Below are 23,138 nucleotides of genomic sequence, written 5' to 3' on the forward strand. Positions count from 1 at the left end.
GGATCGCTCTTTCAGTTTTATGTGAATGCCGCCATCCATCCATCCATGGTTTCTGGTTAGGGTAGGTTTTAAATGGTCACAGTGGCTACGACGTCTCCAATGCATTAATTTATAAACGCACTATAAGCATATAAGCATATAAGTCAATATTGTCCTCTGAGGCTGATTGGAACATATTCCTGTCCGCGTGATCAAAACAATCTTGGAGTGTGGTTTCCGATTCGTTAGACCAGTGTTGAATGGTTCTCGTCACTGGTACATCCTGTTTGAGTTTCTGCCTATAAGCCGGGACGAGCAAGATGGCATCGTGGTCGGATTTGCCGAAGGGAGGGCGGGAGAGGGCTTTGTATGCACCACGGAAGTTAGACAAGCAGTGGTCAAGAGTATTAGCCCTACGTGTCGTGCAATCAATATGCTGATACAATTTAGGTAGCATTGTTCTCAAATTTGCTTTGTTAAAATCTTCAGCTACAATAAATGCAGCCTCCGGACATATAGTTTCCAATTTACATAGAGTTCAGTGAAGTTCCTTTAGAGCCGTCTTGGTGTTCGCTTGAGGGGGGTTGTACACAGCTGTGACTATAACTGACAATAATTATCTTGGTAGGTAGAATGGCTGACATTTTGTTGTTATGATTGCACCAAGAGTTGTTAATCATAAAGCATACACCCCTGCCCTTCCTCTTCCCAGTGAGGTGTTTATCTCTGTCGGCGTGATGCATGGAGAACCGATTCCAACCATATATCTCGAGAAAGCAATGTTTCCGTGAAACAGAGAATGTTACAATCTCTGATGTCTCTCTGGAAGGCAACCCTTGTCTCAAATTCCGTCTACCTTGTTGTCAAGAGACTGGACATTGTAGTAGTATACTCAGGAGCGGTAAGCAATGTGCCCATTTACGAAGCCTGACCAGAAGACCGCTCCGTCTGCCCCTTCTCCATCGCTGTTGTTTTCGGTCAGCTGCTGGCATTAAATCCATTGTGCTGGGTGGTGGCCCGAAAAGAGGATCTGCTTCGGGAAAGTCGTATTCCTGGTCATAATGTTGGTAAATTGACGTTGCTCTTATATTCAATAGTTCCAGCTGTATGTAATAAGACTTAAGATTTCCTGGGGTAACAATGTAAGAAATAAAATACTGCATAGTTTCCTAAGAACGCGAATGAGGCGACCAGCAAGGCGACCATCTCTGTCGGCACCATTAAACAGGTGTGTGCTTTTCCAAATCATGTCGAATCAATTGAATTTACCACAGGCGGACTCCAATAAAGTTGAAGAAACATCTCAACGATGATCAATAGAAAAAGGATGCATCTGAGCTCAATTTCGAGTCTCATAGCAAAGTGTCTGAATACTTATGTACATAAGGTATCTGTTTTTATTTTTAATACATTTGCAAACATTGCTAAAAACCTGTTTTTGCTTTGTCATTATGGGGTATTGTGTGTAGATTGATGAGGAACAAACATTTATTTAATCCATTTTAGAATAAGGCTGTAACGTAACAAAATGTGTAAAACGTCAGGGGTCTGAATACTTTCCGAATACACTGTAAATAGCCGACACTTTAAATGGGGCCAGGCAAAAAGACTTAACTAATGATTAGTAATTGGTTTATAAGGAACTATATTAAACATCTTATGAATGATCTTATGAATATTATTAAATACTTTAAAAGGTGTTAATAACTGTACAAATGTAAAAGTAATGATAAAACAATTATGAATCGACTATTTACTAATCCATTATAAATACTTTATTACGTGGAGTTATTATAAAGTGCTACCAAGTGTACTTTCTTTTCACACTTAATGTCTAAATATACAAACAGGCATGTCTGTCCCGAGAAATTACATTTTACAACTTTACATTAATAGTATTGTAAAAATAAATACATAAATATGACATTGTATAGCTAACGTTGAAATTAAGTAATCTCTTCAACATAGAAACAACTCAGAGTTCTCACCCTAGGTCTCATTAAAACCTTCCTTCCTTCCTTCTTTCCCTCCATTCAGCTGTCCTTTATCTGGCCCTGGCTCTCCTCTCTGTCTGCCTGACCCACCCTGCTACAGTTAACTTTGCATGCTGCACAAGAAGCTCAAGTTGATTAAACTGTTCACTTGGCTCTGCTCTGCGCTTGGCCAGAGCCTGCAAAGTGGTCAAGTGTTCGGGACAGTGAAGTGGTATTGCATCAGGTCTGTCACAATTATCCTTATCATCATCATCATCATCATCATCACAAGCACAAACCAGCAGCAACATAAACAGTAAGAAGCAGCAGCACAATCCTAAATCCCAATCCCAATCTAACCCCTCCCGCCCTCCCCTCCGCTGCCCCCTGCCAGCCATAAACTAGTTTGCTGCGTGGCGATTAAAGCGTTTTAACTTAGTCATAACGTGCAATCTCGCAGATCTGATAACTACCAAGGTCAGCGGAAATACTTCAAATCAATCAATGAGCTGGGCCCTAATCCCCAGGAGGCAGATTAAGTGTATAATTGACCCGTGTAATCTGTGTAGCTGTGGTTGGCCGGGGAACAGCTAGAACTAGCGCCCACCACAGGCAGCTCTCTCTCTGTTCCCTGGTGCTGGAGGCTGGAGGCCCACACCAGGCAGCTAGTGTATCAGTGAAGCGCTGGATTTGGCCCCAGCTAAAGAGATGTATTTTTTAATCAATGATATCTGCATTAAGTCGATGAGCCCTTACGTTAAGCACAGCTGTTTTAATCTTCATCTCTTCAGCTGTTCTTTCAAGATCTACCAGAAAGAGTAGTAGAAGGAGGAAAACAAACTCGCTCTCATCCCGCTCCATCCCTCCCCCTCTCCCTTCCCCTCCCCATTTCCCTGCCCCTGAATTTAACAAATTTAGCCATCTGACTGCGAGTTTCATCTCTTTATCGCTGCATACAATTTGGTGCTGCTTAGGCAGCTTGGAAAAATCTGTCCTCTGTAAAACCTACAGCACATCACAAAAGCCATCTGTACTTTGGGAACAGTTCTGCAAGATTAATCATTACTGTTGAATAATACCCGCATCACTCCCCCCCCCCCCCCCCCCCCACACACACACACACACACAAGCCTCAATTCTCACAAACAAAATTGTATTATTAAAGCAATCACAGAAAGATTGGATTGGGGTATGTAAAAATGGCATGAATCAAATAGTATTTTTCTCACTGAATGCAATAACAATTCAAAAAAACAAGTTGTTTCACCCTCTTGGCATTTGCACAAGGAGCTATAGAGCTGTGCCTAGACAGCAATCTTAACTGACAGAGAAGTGGTCAAATCCTCAAATAATAACAACATAAGCATTATTCACTTTATAATATGTCTCCTATCCTAATTAATGTCTTGGGCGTTGTTGTTTTCTTAACACACTAATGTATACCCATATGGTCAGTCTGATGTCAAATGGCACCCTGGGCTAAAGGCAGTGCTGCTGACACATATTTAAATAAAGTGAACCATATCCATGTAATCTCCTTAGGCTGCATTTACACAGGCAGTCCAATTCTGATCTTTTTACTAGTAAATGGTCTTTTGACCAATCAGATCAGCCCTGAAAGATATCTGATGTGAAAAGATTTGATGTGATTGGTCAAAAGACCAATTAGTGGAAAAAATATCCAAACTGGGCTGCCTGTCTAAACACAACCTTATTATGGTGGACATGACATCTAATGATGTCTTGGAGAAATCCATGTCTCCACTCTAATTAACCCTGAGGCGACATAAGGTATGCCTTCCGATCAACTGGCCTCCACACACACACACACACACACACACACACACACACACACACACACACACACACACACACACACTAAATGTCATCAAGACCCAAGGGATTAGGGTAGGGGGAACAATTGAAAACATAATTTTTAACGTTTTATGGAGTTACTCCTCAGCCATTGCTCAGGTCTAAGGCTGAGGGTGGGTATTATAATGGATCCTTAGGAAGGGCCCTAGTCATACACCTCACACTAAAATCTGACCCTAACCGGGTACTCAACTCAACTGATATTTGAGAAGGTGCGGTCACACAAATTTCCTAGATGGCAAAGGTCCGAATGGGTATTGGCATTTATTGGCATAAGAACAAACCCCCACCTTGCAATCTACGCAACCCCAAACTGTTCAAACTGTTCACACCCATCTTGTTGGTGGAGAGTTTTGTTGTTGTTTTGTTTTTAAGGTAATTCCTGCAATTCTACACATTTTGCCATGAAGCTGAGGGAGAACACCAGTTCTCTGGGCACATAACTACAAAATGTTGTTAGCCTAACTTACCTATCTAGCTAAAATGGGCTAGTAGTTAATCGACTGGCCATTTCTGACAGGTTATAAATAGCTCTCTAAGGTCTGTCAGTGAATGACATAAGAGGAAAACTGCCCATGTACTACAACATTTGAAATTGCACCTTGTGCATTCTACAATTACAACTCTCAACAGCATTGAGTTAAAAGCCAGAATGAGTCCCCCCCCCCAAAAAAAATATTGTTTTAAATTTATTTTAAATGTATTTTTAAGTCGGGACCCATGGTCCGTATTGACCCCGTTCTGGGTCTGGATAATCTGCCGTTCCCCCTGTTGAGTATGGCTGCTCTATAGGGCTGAGACATGCCCACCACGCATCTGATTGGTCTGTTGGCTGCTTCTAAAGGAGATGTTCTAATGGGTACCAATCCGACTAACAAAACGTGGGGAGACAAATCATTACTGGTCAAAGGAAGATCAAAAGAGAAGAGAGAATTTAGAATTTGGTTTTGGTCTGCACGTGTGAAATGTACATCATGGATATTCATTTGAAGGCATTGTGGGATTTCAAAAGTAATCCCCTTATGATCAGCAGTACACAGAGTAATAATAATGTTCAGGCCAAAAGGTCCTTTTATAAGGTCAACATCCTCATCTATTAAATTGTTTCTATTATGATCAAATAGAATTCAAATCTTGTCTCCTGATAATCTTCACAGCCATCTATTATGGGATGCCATCAACACACATCAAATGAAACTCAATTTCATATGAAAATGGATATCCTGGATGGGCAGGGGGAAAAAATAGTTGATTTCTTGAAGGCAAAAAACTATTCCAGTAAAAACGTAGCCAACATAAAGGCCATTTGATTACACTTAACTTTACAGTTGGCTGTTCACATGTTTTGTTTTTTTGTCTGATAAATAACATTGTAAAATGGTAATAACTTCATGATTACCTTAACATTTTTAATAATTCATCAAAACAAGAACCACTACATAATGGGCAGGGGGGCAAGTGGGTCGCGGGATGGAAAATACATTTTCGGGATATAACAATTATTTCAGAGTAAACTTAAATGACAAAAAACAAATAGAAAGTACGGTATGTAGAAAAGATAATGGATTTATACATTTTTCAATAATCCTCCATTTATTTTGTTATAATGTTTACGCATAAGAACACATTAGCTTAAAAAAGGCTAAATGTTATCTCAGCTTCATGGCAAAATGTTTAAAATTGCACCATTTTCTTTCAGCTCCATGGCAGGATGTGTGGCATTACACAAGATTAGCTTTGAAACTGCATCATTTCTCTCAGCTGACAAGATTATATTGTTGACTTATTCTTTGGTCTGTATGTTTTTTTTTTACCGCTTAACCTTTATGGTGGGTCGCGACTCAAAAGACACCTGAATTAGTGGGTCACAAAGCAAAACAGACACCTGAATTAGTGGGTCACAAAGCAAAACAGACACCTGAATTAGTGGGTCACAAAGCAAAACAGACACCTGAATTAGTGGGTCACAAAGCAAAACAGACACCTGAATTAGTGGGTCACAAAGCAAAACAGACACCTGAATTAGTGGGTCACAAAGCAAAACAGACACCTGAATTAGTGGGTCACAAAGCAAAACAGACACCTGAATTAGTGGGTCATAAAGCAAAACAGAACCCTGAATTAGTGGGTCACAAAGCAAAACAGACACCTGAATTAGTGGGTCACAAAGCAAAACAGACACCTGAATTAGTGGGTCACAAAGCAAAACAGACACCTGAATTAGTGGGTCACAAAGCAAAACAGACACCTGAATTAGTTGGTCACAAAGCAAAACAGAACCTTGAATTAGTGGGTCACAAAGCAAAACAGACACCTGAATTAGTGGGTCACAAAGCAAAACAGTTTGGAACCCCTGACATAGCATTTGGCATCAGTCAGAAGTAAGCACCAGAAAGTACTCATGTTACCCTATGAACTATTTAAAAGAAATAGCATCTGAAGCAAGACTAACGTAAAGCAGTACGTTTCTGTCTGACAGGATCCAAATGTAGTTTACAGACAACAGCACATGCTACTGTGTAATTTGTAATATAATAAATGATTATCCCTGGAATTTAAAGAACAAAACAAATAAACAATCAACTCAAGTCTAAGTATGATCCCCATGTGCTTTGTATCCTTCTATACAGTGTGATCGGGGGTGTTGGTGAAGGTAGAATGTTTTTGCCTAAGAAGCAGTAACTTTTAAGTGATCTGATCCTAGACTAACTAGTTTGAGGGAGCCTCACCGTTTGACCCTCATTTTGACAGCTTAAGAATGTGGAGATGTTGCCAAACCTGACTGTAATACTCACAATATTAAACTAGTCCAAGTGCTATGTAGAGTAATTCAAACAATAGTCTCGGTTTTGGCAGCATCCCTGCATTTGTGTGCTGTCAAAATGTGTCCTTCAGTGTTGTTTGCGTGCCAAGGAGGTTGTTGAGGGAGGGGTTCTTCAATCCTGGAGAGAGCTGAGTGCATGATTGTATTTTAAAATGTTTACATTTTATTTAAACTTTATTTAACTAGACAAGTCAGTTGAGAACAAATTCTCATTTACAATGACTGCCTACCCCGGCCAAACACTAACCCAGGCGACGCTGGGACAATTGTGCGTCGCTCTATGGGACTCACAATCACGGCCGGATGTGATACAGTCTGGAATCGAACCAGGGTATATAGTGACGCCTCTAGCACTGAGATGCAGTGCCTTAGACCGCTGACCAACTTGGGAGCATGTATGTACTGTATGTACAGTGCATTTGGAAAGTATTCAGACACCTTGACTTTTTCCACATGTTGTTACATTACAGCTTTATTATAAAATGTATACAATAGTTTTTCCCCCTTACCAATCTACACAAAATAATTCATAATGACAAAGTAAAAACAGGTTTTTATACATTTTAACAAATGTATAAAAAATGTAAAACTGAAATATGACATTTACATAAGTATTCAGAACTTTTACTCAGGACTTGGTTGAAGCATATTTGGCAACGATCACAGCTTCAAGTCTTCTTGGGTATGACACTACAAGCTTGGCACACCTGTATTTGGGGAGTTTCTACCATTCCTCTCTGCAGATCCTCTCAAGCTCTGTCAGGTTGGATGGGGAACATTGCTGCACAGATATTTTCAGGTCTCTCCAGAGATGTTCGATCGGGTTCAAGTCCGGGCTCTGAGTGGGCCACTCAAGTACATTCAGAGACTTGTTCCGAAGCCACTCCTGCATTGTCTGGTGCTTAGGGTCTTGCCTTTTGGAAGGTGAATCTTCTCCCCAGTTTGAGGTCCTGAGCACTCTGGAGCAGGATCATTAAGGATCTCTCTGTGCTTTGCTCTGTTCATCTGTGCCTCAATCCTGACTAGTCTCCCAGTCCCTGCCGCTGAAAAACATCCACACAGCATGATGCTGCCACCACCATGCTTCACTGTAGGAATGGTGCCAGGTTTCCTCCAGATGTGACGCATTCAGGCCAAAGAGTTCAATCTTGATTTCATCAGACCAGAGAATCTTGTTTCTCATGGTCTAAGAGTTTTTGGGTGGCTTTTGGCAAACTCCAAGTGGGCTGCCTTGTGCCTTTTACTGAGGAGTGGCTTCCGTTTGGTCACTCTACCATAAGACCTGATTGGTGGAGTGCTGCAGAGATGGTTGTCCTTCTGGAAGATTTTCCCATCTCCACAGAGGAACTCTAGAGCTCTGTCAGAGTGACTATCGGGTTCTTGGTTACCTCCCTGACCAAGGCCCTTCTCCCCCAATTGCTCAGTTTGGCCGGGAGGCCAGCTCTAAGAAGAGTCTTGGTGGTTCCAAACTTCTTCCATTTAAGAATTATGGAGGCCACTGTGTTCACGGGGACCTTCAATGCTGCAGACATTTTTTGGTACCCTTCCCCAGATCTGTACCTCGACACCATCCTGTTTCGGAGCTCTACGGACAATTCCTTTCGACCTCATGGCTTGGTTTTTGCTCTGACATGCACTGTGAACTGTGGGACCTTATATAGACAGGTGTGTGCCTTTACAAACCATGTCCAACCAATTGAATTTACCACAGGTGGACTCCAATCAAGTTGTAGAAACAACTCAAGGATGATCAATGGAAACAGGATGCACCTGAGCTCAATTTTGATTCTCATAGCAAAGGGTTTGAATACTTATGTAAATAAGGTATCTGTTTTTTACTTTTAATACAGTTATAAACATGTCTAAAAACCTGTTTTTGCTTTGTCATTATGAGGTATTGTGTGTAGATTGCTGAGGGGGGAAAAAACCTATTTAATCCATTTTAGAATAAGGCTGTAACATAACATGTAAAAAGTCAAGGGGTCTGAAAACTTTCTGAATGAACTGTCTGTATGTATGGTATGTATGTATGGTATGTATGTTATGTTTGTTATGTATGTTATGTTATGTATGTATGTATGGTATGTATGTATGTTATGTATGTTATGTATGTATGTATGGTATGTATGTATGTTATGTATGTTATGTATGTATGTATGTATGTATGTATGTATGTATGTATGTATGGGGTGAATTTACAGGGAGATGGGCCATGTTAGTAGATGTACACAGGAAGATTATTTGACTCTGAATCATGCCACTGGGCATAATGTGTTGAAACAAATTTGACATGAGAGATAAGTTTCATTTCAAAATATATAGCTAAGCGAGAATAGGGAAACAGAAACAGAAGAATATGTGTTTGGAAAGGTTTAGAAAGTAAAGATGAAAGAAATGTTGAAAGGAATTGGTGGTTCAAGTGAGAAAAATAAAGAGTTGGAAGGAAAATACACAGAAAAACCCTTTTTATGCTTTTTTTTTTAAATCACTGAGCCTAAACACACAGAAACAGCAGCAGAGAAGTATCACGCCTTGGTCATGTTGAGCAGAGAGACAAGAAAAGGACAACAGCAATGGAGTCCTGCAGTGCAGCAGGACACCTTCATACGCCACAGTACTGCCAGAGGGAGAACAGATAGAGAGTGACATACCGAGAGAGAGAGAGAGATTGAGGCCTCTGCTATAATCAGAGAAGAAATGCTCTTCTGAGAGAAGAGGATGCAAGGCAAACAGCAGGTCAAAGCAGCAAGAGAAACAAACATGGAGAAGAGACACGTTCACTCAGAGAAGACTGATAAGAGAGAAGCAAGGTCATGCCAGAAGGCCTTCAGGGAAGCAACACACGCACACATGCACACATAGGTGCAATCAGGTCCTCCCTTGAAAAGAGCAGTGGACAAATTGGTCAACATGCATCACAAAGGACTATTTAGATAAGAAATAGTTTGGAACATCATCTAGGTTAAGACAGTGTTCTCTTTTCTCATTTCTCCCTCAACTTAATTCACTCTCCAATACTCACATATATTTCTCTCTGTCCCTTTCTTTCATTATTTCATTCTTTCTACCTCCTCTCATTATAATAAGACCAGGGTCAGATGCCCTCCTTCCTATTTGTCTCTACTATGAGGTAGAATATTTATTGGACACAGTTTCTAATGTCTTGTATACAGTCCAACGTAGGGAACTGATCAGCAGTGATGGGGTCAGCATAACCCTGACCTACTAACCCTATCCTTTTGATCTGATTATTAATGTTCCTACAAATCAATTAGTGGAGGAACACAATGTATTCTAACGGCTGAAGGCAGAATCTAGACAGGGGGATGTATTAAGTAATCTTATAGAAAGGCATTGTATTGTGTGGTATTTAATTGATTAACCCTTGTCTGCTGACACAGAGAGAGAGAACACTGCTTAAGATAATCCTCCTCAAGGTGTTGCATGTCTCAAACAAACAGACATAAAAAGATGCAGAACACTACAGTAGAATAGACAGGGTAGAGCATAGTCTATTCAGACTGGAGGGAAGATTTGGAAGTAAAGGAAGGAGGGTGTGTAGAGAGAGAGAGAGAGAGAGAGAGAGAGAGAGAGAGAGAGAGAGAGCAAGCGAGAGAGCGAGAGAGAGAGAGAGAGAGAGCGAGAGAGAGAGAGCAAGCGAGAGAGCGAGAGAGAGAGAGAGAGCAAGCGAGCGAGAGAGAGAGAGCAAGCGAGAGAGAGAGAGAGAGAGAGAGCAAGCGAGCGAGAGAGTGAGAGAGAGAGAGCAAGCGAGCGATGGAGAGAGAGAGAGCAAGCGAGCGAGAGAGCGAGAGAGAGAGAGAGAGAGAGAGCAAGCGAGCGAGAAAGAGAGAGAGAGAGAGAGCAAGCAAGCGAGAGAGCTACTTGTACAGCTGTGGAAGAGAAGGCAGAAAGCTGTTCAAAATGTGACTTATCCCTCAGAGCAGACTGTTTAATCACATTTTGGAGAGCCTCCCCTTGTAAGGGAGGAGAAGGCATTGGTTACTTACATCAAATAACCTTTCTGTGTAAACCTCCTCATTGACCTTATCCCGCAGCATGTCCTGAGAATGGCGCACAAAGGTCACGTAACCGTCAGCAACATCCATCCCAGGCTTCTGCAGGACACACCACATAGAGACAGAGAGAGGGAGATGAGAAAAGGAGAGGGAAAATGAGTAATTAGCCAAGGAAAATCAGATACAACAGACAGGTATTAAAATAAACATTACACTAAAGTGTTATCAAATTGTCCTTTTCATCTCAGAGAAATCAGAGTTCATGGTTGACATTTCTGGAGAGGTGTTTCATTTGCAGTGCGTATAGACCCAGAGATATGGGATATTGTCACTGAACTTCCTATTAGAGATGTGTACTTGGCCCAGAATCCTCCGTAACAGTCTGGGAATGTGAAAAGTGAACAGAGGAGCCAGGAATACATGATCAGGCTGCTGAACAGATTGTTAGGAGGGCTGCCATTTCTCATACCAGCTCAAATATTCACACAGGACAATGAGTTTGCAAATAAGACACTCAATTTGTGTGTGTGTTTATATGTGTGCGTGTGTTAACGTATGTGCGTGTTTATGTGTGTGTGTGTGCCTTTCCCACTCCCGCATCTTCTCCGGTATATGAAACGCACCCCCCCCCCCCCCCCCCCCATGCCAGTGGACGAGGTAATATGAATTTGTAATCATCAGACACTGTAAACTGAATTTAGTTTGTTAACACATCCCTGAGTGGTTCCAAAGGGTGCAAATTAGTATGTTTCTCCACTGTAATTGTATTTTGTGCATTAAACAAACCATTACCATGCAGAAGCTAGGGCTTTGGGCCCACAGACATAAGAGGCCTAATCACAGATTCACCAACAAGGCATTCATTTAAAAAGTGCCTTGTTGACATGTGGATCGATTGGCAGTGAAGTGATACTCCTCTGAGGTGCTGTTTAAAGCAGAACACAGCTAGCGTTCTGCCCCTGAGGCAGAATCCTGGTGTGCTTTTGTTACACAACACAACAGAGACTCACAATGTGTGCCACATGGCAGGCCTAGCCAGCTGATTCTGTCCATAACCATATGAATGGCAACCAAACCAAAAAAAAATGACAACCATCTGGACATTTCCTGAGACTCTATGGAAAACCATGGCAAGATAAAATAAATACAAGAATGGCTCATATGCACGCACACACACTTGGACTGGGATAAGAGAAACACAAGAACTGATAACAACACTATTTTCACTTACAGGTACATCCACATACTTTGAGGCAGCTTTCACCTTGAAATGAGACAGAGAGAGATTAGGTGAAAAGGAAAGACTTGAGAGTCCAACTGTGCAGCTTCCTTTCATTACAAAAGCTGTTTCATGTGAGTGTAGCTTCAGTGTGTGACTGCAGTATGCTCATTAAGTCAGTCATATCAGGAAATGTAGTTGCAAAGTGTACTCAGAAGTTAATTAGACTTCTATAACAATGTTCAGGAAACCTACGAAAACCTGTTCCTGCAGTGGGAGTGTTATCATGAGAAAACTGAGGGAAAAGCTGTACATTATTTGAACAAGACTATTCCTACCCTATGACTAATAAAATAATTACAAGATCAGGGTCCAGTTCTGTATGCAGTGTACACTGAGAAAGAGGGGAATGAGAGAAGGAGTGCATTCTTACTGTGAAAGAGAGGAAGGAGGAGAAGAGAGTGCCCTCGTCGTATCTGGACAGTTTGGCTAGCACACTATCTAGAATGACCACAAACTGACAGACAGGGAGTTGTGTTACTGGCAAGTCCAACACATTAAAAACAACATTCATGTCATATCACTTTCAGATATGAGTAAGACAGTAACAGCACCTTTGCTACTAGTAAGGTGATCATCTCCTTCACAGTCTCCTCTATGAGAGCATCAATTTGGGAATGGTACTGTCTCTGTAAGGAAAGAGACATGTTAGTGACAATGTCAAGTCCAGATTTCCTACCTTCCCTCCCCTTCTGTTTGTTGCTACCAGGTCTCACAGTAGGCCAATATGCTAATCAGTAGTGTGACAGCATTCTTATGTCTCCACGTGAGCCATGTAAAAGACCTCTGACTAATTCATTCTGCTCTGGTAATTGGTACCTGTCTCTAGGTTGTGCGGATATGAAGACTCTCACATCTACTCCATGTATATTCAGTAGCATCTACACATATGTTAATGAAATCAAAACAAAAAGTATCGGAAGACTGGGGAAGACTGCAATGGCGGCTAATTCTACATTTGGGAACCAGGGGTGAGATTTCAATTGAATTGTTAGCCACGCTTAACCAATCTCTAACAAACGTTCACAGAATAGAGAAAATAATCGCGGTAAGTGCCATTGAAAAAATTTGCAAGTGAAAACCTTGACAGAAATGCTTATACAGTATGTACTACTATACAAAATGTATTGTATTAGCACACCATTACATAATATGTGCATATAGAAAGAAATAGCAACATAGAAATGTTGATCTTAAGTGAGCTGGAGCTCTTGAATCCATGCAATTAAGAGAATACACATCTAGCAAACAGTTGGTGAGCAAAAAATGATTTTCCCAAAGTGCCTTGGTACTGATCCACGGTGGATAACTGATCTGCATATCCAGTTCCACATGCTCTGTGATATATCCGAGATATCACTATTAGACATCAATAGAATCATAAACATTATATTCCCTCTGGAATATAATAGGTGAAAACTTTACACTGATTCAAACACTGTGTAACACTGTGTAACACATGCATGTTGGTGTGAGGCTGTGGAGGTGGACTGATACAAGATGGTATTGTATGTCTGATAGAAGGCCTACTGTACCTCCTGTCCCAGCTCCATGGCACACAGCTTGGCTGACTGGGCCTTTGCATCTACCATCACGTTGAACATGGTGCAGATGGACTGAGGCACCCGGAAGTCTGTGGTCCGACTGCTCTTCTGGAGCTTGGCTTCAAAGGCCGCCCGTGTCCTGGAGACAAGGAGATTAAGGAGAGAGGTTGCAAAACTATACACATACACACAATTACACACACACATTGTGGGTAAGCAAGTGTCTCATTCAGGCCCGTCCTCTCACCGTTTGATGCAGGACTCAATCATGTCGCTGGACATGAGTTTCAGCCTACTCTCCAGGTGTTTGCCAAACTCCTCCTCAGGCCAATGCAGGTCTCTGATGAAGGTCTGTAGAGCGTCCAGCTTCCAGAACAGGTCCTCTGACGTCCCCGAGCCGTTACTGGACAGGAATCACAGGGCAAAGGTTATAGCACTGGTACCTAACATGGGGGGTAAAAGACTACATCAAGGGTCAAAGAGGATGGGGCAAATCCAGGTCTCAGAATTCCATTTATTTCGGTTATCTTTTAACATTTACTGATGGGTTAAAATATTTTGAATGAAAAACACTATCGTCGATCTGTTCCTGGCCAATGTGGTTCTATGAATTGTGTTCTCCAAGGTACCAAACATAGACAGACATGAATATGTATTTGACCAATCAATAATCACAGTGAGTTGAGTGATTATTAGAACAAGGGAAAGAGTAGGGGTCCATGCACACTGTAGGTTGGTCAGTTAGTTAGTAAACTCTGGAAAAACACTATGAAGGGTGGGGTTGCTTTCCGATGCTGTGAAGGAGACTGTCCCACTCCCTGTCCCCTTCCCCTAAACCGTTTAAATAGAGAGAGCAGCTCTCTCCAGCCACACAGGGGCCTCCTGACAGCTAGTACCCATAGGTAAGAGCTGCAACACAGGGTAAACAGGGATCTGACCTCCCTTCCACAGACTGGAGGTCAGAGGGATATGATGGAAAGAAACAAACAACACTTTTAAACTCTGGCTTTGGTTTGGCCTCGTTTAATAATGGTGTATCATTTTCCATGATTCCATTCTGTTGTTTTTTAATCAGCTTAAAAATATATTTGTGTCTTTCCACCATTCAGTTCAAACACATGCTGTAGGAGAAAAATGAAAAGCTCTCCCTTTCGAAACACTGCCTACTTTAACCACACTCCCCATGCTAGGGCCTTGGCATGAACATGGCTGCCGATAGAACAACAACACTGGGGCAACTGGGGTCCAGGCAACAGAACATCAGATCACTGGGACAACTGGGGCCCTGGCAACAGAACATCAGATCACTGGGACAACTGGGGCCCTGGCAACAGAACATCAGATCACTGGGACAACTGGAGCCCTGGCAACAGCACATCAGATCACTGGGACAACTGGGGCCCTGGCAACAGAACATCAGATCACTGGGACAACTGGGGCCCTGGCAACAGAACATCAGATCACTGGGACAACTGGGGCCCTGGCAACAGAACATCAGATCACTGGGACAACTGGGGCCCTGGCAACAGAACATCAGATCACTGGGACAACTGGAGCCCTGGCAACAGCACATCAGATCACTGGGACAACTGGGGCCCTGGCAACAGAACATCAGATCACTGGGACAACTGGAGCCCTGGCAACAGAACATCAGATCACTGGGACAACTGGGGCCCTGGCAACAGAACATCAGATCACTGGGACAACTGGAGCCCTGGCAACAGCACATCAGATCACTGGGACAACTGGGGCCGTGGCAACAGAACATCAGATCACTGGGACAACTGGGGCCCTGGCAACAGAACATCAGATCACTGGCAGTGTTTAACTACATATTTTAGAATTGGCTAAGCTTGTTTTTTCCTAATTATCAACCATGTGCTTGTGTAAATGAGGTATTTGAGAGTTTTGAGGTGAGTTGTATCTTTCTGGCTTATTTACAGGATAGTAAACCTGCGTCTAGATTAGGACTATCTTTGACAGAAAATGTATTCCTTTAATAATGATGGAGGTGAAAGGTGGTTGCGATTAGTTTTACTTCAGAGGCAACTTTGGGACGAGACTTCCGCTTCATCTCATTGGCTGTTGAGTGCTCATTTACAAGGTATCAAACCGGGGACTTGGAATCCAAAACTTGGCGACAGCCAGGGTCTCAGTCTGTTCTCACACACACGCACACACAGACACAGACTTTTAGTAGTAGATGCTGAATATGTTTCACTCTGGTTTGGGAAGTGGGATAGATAATGTATCAGGTGTAGCTCAAGGTGCAGGATAAGTGCTTTAGATCACCATATCTAAACATACTGTAGATTTGCAATTATCTTTACGCTTTCTCCCTCCAGGTCCCCCTGGAGGAGCGCTCAGAGCTAACAGGTAGACATGGAGTTTTACAACTGACAGACTCACTAATGAAATGGGAAATGTCATTTTCCGTCGATAACAAAGGGGGATCATTATCATGTGGTGAATGAGTTAACATGCTCTGCATTAGAGTAGGAGTGTATCTGAGAGGCTCATGCCTCAGTAAAGACACACCCCAGGAGACCAAGGGCTGATCAAAGCTCTCCAACTTCTGCAAGTTAGGCATGTTAGGTTTTATAAACTATTGTATGAATAAAATGCGATATATTAAATTTGATTAATTGACTACAATGTTTACCACAGCCAAAGTTTTATTGTAACCCATAGTGGAGTAGCTGCCATGAGCTAACTATACTAAAAAAAAAAACGCAACATGTAAAGTGTTGGTCCCATATGAGCTTAAATAAAATATTGCAGAAATTTTCCGTACGCACAAAAAGGTATTTGTCTCAAATGTGCTCAAATTTGTTTGCATCCCTGTTAGTGAGCATTTCAGCTTTGCCAAGATAATCCATCCAACTGACCGGTGTGGCATATCAATAAAATGATTAAACAGCATGATCATTACACAGGTGCACCTTGTGCTGGGGACAATACAAGTCAACTCTAAAATGTGCAGTTTTGTCACACAACTCAATGCCACAGATGTTAAGTTTTGAGGGAGCGTGCAATTGGCATGCTGACAGCAGGAATGTCCACCAGAGCTGTTTCCAGAGAATTTAATGTTAATTTCTCTACCATAAGTCGCCTCCAACGTCGTTTTAGGGAATTTGGCAGTACGTCCAACTGGCCTCATAACCCCAGACCACATGTAAGGTGTTGTGTGGGAGAGTTCTTAGCTGATGTCAACAGAGTGCCCCATTGTGGGGGTGGGGTTATGTTATGGGTAGTCATAAGCTACGGATAACGAACACAATTGCATTTTATAGATGGCAATTTGAATGCACAAAAATACCATGACGAGAACCTGAGGCCCATTGTGAGACCCATTTTTTTTTAAAGGTATCTGTGATCAAAAAATGCATATCTGTATTCCCAGTCATGTGAATTCCATAGATTAGGGCCTAATGAATATATTCAATTGACTGATTTTCTCATATGAACTGTAACGCGCTAAAATCAATGAAATTGTTGCAAAATCCCTTAGGCCAGAGCTGACCCCATCGAAATTAAGACTGTTGGAAATTTCTGTCCATCTTCAGAAGTTAAGCCAGACAGCCAGCGTCCCAGAGGACATGTGATATGTTCATGCCAAGAACATATCATGTGCATGTTTCATGTTTCAGGCTCCAACAGAGACTCAATACACACTGAGTCACATGTAGTTGCAATCCAGTTGGGTGTAGAAAAGCTAGGCATTGTTGGGAAGCTAACTGGCGGTAGATTTGTTACTTTGGGCATTTGGATGTTGACATTTGGTAGATTCAAATCAGGCAGATTACTTCTTAGGCTCTTGTGTAGAAACAAACAGAATATATATTTTTTTCCTGTAACTGGTAATGTGGATGTGTTTTAAAAGGGAAAGTGAAACAAACTAGATAAAAGCAATGCCAAGGAAAACAAATAAAATTGGTGAGGAAATTAGCAAAACAAATTAGCAAATTAGCACAAAAAATATGTTATTGAAATTAAACAAGTAAGGGTATCTTTGCATTGAATTGAAGAGGCAAATCTAATGGTGACAAATAATGTGTAAAGTGTATCCTATCAGCATTGAAGAGACTAATGACAAAAGATAGTTGACTTATGACAACTCAACATATGGTGACAACAAACTGCAATGTCATTCATACAAGGGGTACCATATGAATACTCCAGGGCAGGGTTTTTCACTATCAAATTAAGACCTAGACAACCAGGTGAGTTTCTTACTAATTGGTGACCTTAATTCATCAATCAAGTACAAGGGAGGAGTGAAAACACGCAGACGGTCGGTCCTTCATGGAATGAGTTTGACACCTGCTCTAGGGAAACACTCAAGAAACATGTTTCCGACAATATTTTCAGATGATCTTACCTGCAATATGGACAAATATAAATAAATATATAGTAAATAATTGTGTTAATACTTACTAATAAGTAACACAACCTCCTCCCAGCTGCCCACTGCTCTGAGGCTAGGAAACACTGTCACCACTGATAAATCCACTATAATTGACAATTTCAACAAGCATTTCTCTACGGCTGGCCATGCTTTCCACATGGCTACCCCTACCCCGGTCAACTGCCCGGCACCCTCCACAGCAACCCGCCAAAGCCCCCACTATTTCTCCTTTACCCAAATCCAGATAGCTGATGTTCTGAAAGAGCTGCAAAATCTGGACCCCAACAAATGAGCCGGGCTAGACAATCTGGACCCTCTCTTTCTAAAATTATCTGCCAAAATTGTTGCAACCCCTATTACTAGCCTGTTCAACCTCTCTTTTGGTATCGTCTGAGATTCCCAAAGATTGGAAAGCTGCCGCGGTCATCCCCCTCTTCAAAGGGGGTGACAGTCTAGACCCAAACTGCTACAGACCTATATCTATCCTACCCTGTCTTTCTAAGGTCTTCGAAAGCCAAGTTAACAAACAGATTACTGCCCATTTCGAATCCCACCGTACCTTCTCCGCTATGCAATCTGGTTTCAGATCTGGTCATGGGTGCACCTCAGCCACGCTCAAGTTTCTAAACGACATCATAACCACCATAAGAGACATTACTGTGCAGCCGTATTCATCGACCTGGCCAAGGCTTTCGACTCTGTCAATCACAACATTCTTATTGGCAAACTCGACAGGCTTGGTTTCTCAAATGATTGTCTCGTCTGGTTTACCAACTACTTCTCTGATCGAGTTCAGGGTGTTAAATCGGAGGGCCTGTTGTCCGGACCTCTGACAGTCTCTATGGGTGTGCCACAGGGTTCAATTCTCGGGTCAACTCTCTTTTCTGTATACATCAATGATGTTGCTCTTGCTGCTGGTGATTCGCTGATCCACCTCTACGCAGACGACACCATTCTGTATACTTCTGGCCCCTCCTTGGACACTGTGTTAACTAACCTCCAGACAAGCTTCAATGCCATACAACTCTCCTTCCGTGGCCTCCAACTGCTCTTAAATGCAAATAAAACTAAATGCATGCTATTCCATCGATCACTGCCCACACCTGCCCGCCCGTCCGGCATCACTACTCTGGACGGCTCTGACTTAGAATACGTGGATAACTACAAATACATGGGTGTTTGGTTAGACTGTAAACTCTCCTTCCAGACTCACATTAAGCATCTCCAATCCAAAATTAAATCTAGAATCAGCTTCCTATATAGCAACAAAGCATCCTTCACTCATGCTGCCAAACTTACCCTCGTAAAACTGACCATCCTACCGATCCTCGACTTCGGTGATGTCATCTATAAAATAGCCTCCAACGCTCTACTCAACAAACTGGATGCAGTCTATCACAGTGCCATCCGTTTTGTCACCAAAGCCCCATACACTACCCACCATTGTGACCTGTACTCTCTCGTTGGTTGGCCCTCGCTTCATACTCGTCGCCAAACCCACTGGCTACAGGTTATCTACAAGTCTCTGCTAGGTAAAGCCCCGCCTTATCTCATCTCACTGGTCACCATTGTAGCACCCACTAGTAGCATGCGCTCCAGCAGGTATATCTCACTGGTCACCCTCAAAGCCAATTCCTCCTTTGGTCGTCTTTCCTTACAGTTCTCTGCTGCCCATGACTGGAACAAATTGCAAAAATCTCTGAAGCTGGAGACTCACATCTCCCTCACTAGCTTTAAGCACCAGCTGTCAGAGCAGCTTACAGATCACTGCACCTGTACATAGCCCATCTGTAAACAGCCCATCTATCTACCTACCTCATCCCCATACTGGTATTTATTTATTTTGGTCCTTTGCACCCCAGTATCTCTATCTGCACATTCATCTTCTGCCGATCTACCATTCCAGTGTTTAATTGCTATATTGTAATTACTTCGCCACCATGGCCTATTTATTTCCTTAACTTACCTCCTTTGCACTCACTGTATATAGACTTTTTGTTTTCTTTTGTTCTACTCTATTATTGACTGTATGTTTTGTTTATTCCATGTGTAACTCTGTGTTGTTGTATGTGTCGAATAGCTGCGCTTTATCTTGGCCAGGTCGCAGTTGCAAATGAGAACTTGTTCTCAACTAGCCTACCTGGTTAAATAAAGGTTAAATAAAAACAAAGTTTATTTTTTTACACAATTGCCCACAAGTAGACATACTTCATGTGTGGATATCAACATATTTAATGTACAAATATATGGTACACATGATTACCAAAACATTATCAGAATATTTCTGTTAACATGAACAGGAAAGCCTGAAAACATTGACAGTAATTCAAGTTTGAAAACTGAAGATATTAGCATCTACCTATACAGTATGTCTATACTGCATTATGACTAGCCTGGGTATCAGTCGATTTCTACTTGAATGCAGAAACAGTAGCATCCGGGCTATGTAACCATTTCAATGGGGTGTTGATATTAGGGGTGTCCTTACTTGACAGGCTCCCAGGACTCTCTCTCGAAGCCCCTGTGGATGGACTGGGCGATGGATGACTCCATGAGGTCCACATATCGCACCACCAGTGGGGCATATAGGTCCTGCAGGTGTTTGTGGAACTGCCCATTGCACAGGTTATCTGAGACAGGACAGAGCATATAGGTCAGGTGAAGTCATTCATTCAAATGTAACACCATCGGAACAGTCACCTCCAAAATGATAGGCACCCTTGATAATAATGAGCAAAAAAAACTTGTCTAAAATAAATCATATTAATATTAGTCTAGCTCGCTATACCAGATTTTCTCTCTTTTGTATATCTGATATATATACATTTTATATATATACAGTGCCTTGCGAAAGTATTCGGCCCCCTTGAACTTTGCGACCTTTTGCCACATATCAGGCTTCAAACATAAAGATATAAAACTGTATATTTTTGTGAAGAATCAACAACAAGTGGGACACAATCATGAAGTGGAACGACATTTATTGGATATTTCAAACTTTTTTAACAAATCAAAAACTGAAAAATTGGGCGTGCAAAATTATTCAGCCCCCTTTACTTTCAGTGCAGCAAACTCTCTCCAGAAGTTCAGTGAGGATCTCTGAATGATCCAATGTTGACCTAAATGACTAATGATGATAAATACAATCCACCTGTGTGTAATCAAGTCTCCGTATAAATGCACCTGCACTGTGATAGTCTCAGAGGTCCGTTAAAAGCGCAGAGAGCATCATGAAGAACACGGAACACACCAGGCAGGTCCGAGATACTGTTGTGAAGAAGTTTAAAGCCGGATTTGGATACAAAAAGATTTCCCAAGCTTTAACCTGTTAGATCTCTAGGGGCGCTATTTCATTTTTGGATAAAAAACGTTCCCGTTTTAAGCGCGATATTTTGTCACGAAAATATGCTCGACTATGCATATTCTTGACAGTTTTGGAAAGAAAACACTCTGAAGTTTCAGAATCTGCAAAGATTTTGTCTGTAAGTGCCCCAGAACTCATTCTACAGGCGAAACCAAGATGATGCATCAACCAGGAATTAGCAGAATTTCTGAAGCTCTGTTTTCCATTGTCTCCTTATATGGCTGTGATTGCGCAAGGAATGAGCCTACACTTTCTGTCGTTTGCCCAAGGTCTTAGCAGCATTGTGACGTATTTGTAGGCATATCATTGGAAGATTGACCATAAGAGACTACATTTTCCAAGTGTCCGCCTGGTGTCCTGCGTGGAATTCGGTGCGCAATTGCCAGCTGCTCGTACTTTTCCATTTGATTTAGGGGAGAAACCATGTGTCCAAGAACGATGTATCAATGAAGAGATATGTGAAAAACACCTTGATGATTGATTCTAAACAACGTTTGCCATGTTTTCAGTCGATATTATGGAGTTAATTTGGAAAAAAGTTCGCGTTTTGAGGACTGAATTTTCGGATTTTTTTTGGTAGCCAAATGTGATGTATAAAACGGAGCTATTTCTAATACACAAATAATCTTTTTGGAAAAACTGAGCATCTGCTATCTAACTGAGAGTATCCTCATTGAAAACATCAGAAGTTCTTCAAAGGTAAATGATTTTATTTGAAGGCTTTTATGTTTTTGTTGAAATGTTGCGTGCTGGATGCTAACGCTAATGCTAACGCTAAATGCTAACGCTAAATGCTAACGCTAAATGCTAACGCTAGCTAGCTACTTTTACACAAATGATTGTTTTCCTATGGTTGAGAAGCATATTTTGAAAATCTGAGATGACAGTGTTGTTTACAAAAGGCTAAGCTTGAGAGATGGCATATTTCTTTCATTTCATTTGCGATTTTCATGAATAGTTAACGTTGTGTTATGCTAATGAGCTTGCTGATAGATTTACACAATCCTGGATACAGGGGTTTTTTCATAGCTAAACGTGACGCAGAAAACGGAGCGATTTATCCTAAACAAATAATCTTTCAGGAAAAACTGAACATTTGCTATCTGAGAGTCTCCTCATTGAAAACATCTGAAGTTCTTCAAAGGTAAATGATTTTATTTGAATGCTTTTCTGTTTTTTTGTGTAAATGTTGCCAGCTGAATGCTAATGCTAAATGCTACGTTAGCCATCAATACTGTTACACAAATGCTTGTTTTGCAATGGTTGAGAAGCATATTTTGAAAATTTGAGATGACAGTGTTGTTAACAAAAGGCTAAGCTTGAGAGCTAGCATATTTATTTCATTTCATTTGCGATTTTCATGAATAGTTAACGTTGCGTTATGGTAATGAGCTTGAGTCTGTATTCACGATCCCGGATCCGGGATGGGGAGATCAGAAAGGTTAAACATCCCAAGGAGCACTGTGCAAGCGATAATATTGAAATGGAAGGAGTATCAGACCACTGCAAATCTACCAAGACCTGGCCGTCCCTCTAAACTTTCAGCTCATACAAGGAGAAGACTGATCAGAGATGCAGCCAAGAGGCCCATAATCACTCTGGATGAACTGCAGAGATCTACAGCTGAGGTGGGAGACTCTGTGCATAGGACAACAATCAGTCGTATATTGCACAAATCTGGCCTTTATGGAAGAGTGGCAAGAAGAAAGCCATTTCTTAAAGATATCCATAAAAAGTGTTGTTTAAAGTTTGCCACAAGCCACCTGGGAGACACACCAAACATGTGGAAGAAGGTGCTCTGGTCAGATGAAACCAAAATTGAACTTTTTGGCAACAATGCAAAACGTTATGTTTAGCGTAAAAGCAACACAGCTGA

General features: G+C 41.7%; 1 protein-coding gene across 9 annotated transcripts in view; it reads right to left on the minus strand.

Moving 5' to 3' along the window:
• Positions 1 to 23,138, minus strand: part of LOC110493244 (calcium-dependent secretion activator 1) — a 155,072-nt gene that overhangs the window by 11,332 nt on the left and 120,602 nt on the right. For 8 of the 9 annotated variants that reach the window (XM_036950551.1, XM_036950557.1, XM_036950556.1 and 5 more), the window contains 7 exons: positions 20,387 to 20,528; positions 13,738 to 13,893; positions 13,482 to 13,629; positions 12,501 to 12,575; positions 12,320 to 12,403; positions 11,899 to 11,931; positions 10,659 to 10,766 (listed from right to left, as the gene is read on the minus strand). In XM_036950551.1, the coding sequence (XP_036806446.1) occupies positions 10,659 to 10,766; positions 11,899 to 11,931; positions 12,320 to 12,403; positions 12,501 to 12,575; positions 13,482 to 13,629; positions 13,738 to 13,893; positions 20,387 to 20,528 (746 nt within the window). The remainder of the gene's footprint in view (positions 1 to 10,658; positions 10,767 to 11,898; positions 11,932 to 12,319; positions 12,404 to 12,500; positions 12,576 to 13,481; positions 13,630 to 13,737; positions 13,894 to 20,386; positions 20,529 to 23,138) is intronic. The other variant, XM_036950554.1, reaches the window with a different exon arrangement.

Source organism: Oncorhynchus mykiss, chromosome 17 (assembly GCF_013265735.2).
Source record: "Oncorhynchus mykiss isolate Arlee chromosome 17, USDA_OmykA_1.1, whole genome shotgun sequence".
Classification (NCBI taxonomy): Eukaryota; Metazoa; Chordata; class Actinopteri; order Salmoniformes; family Salmonidae; genus Oncorhynchus; species Oncorhynchus mykiss.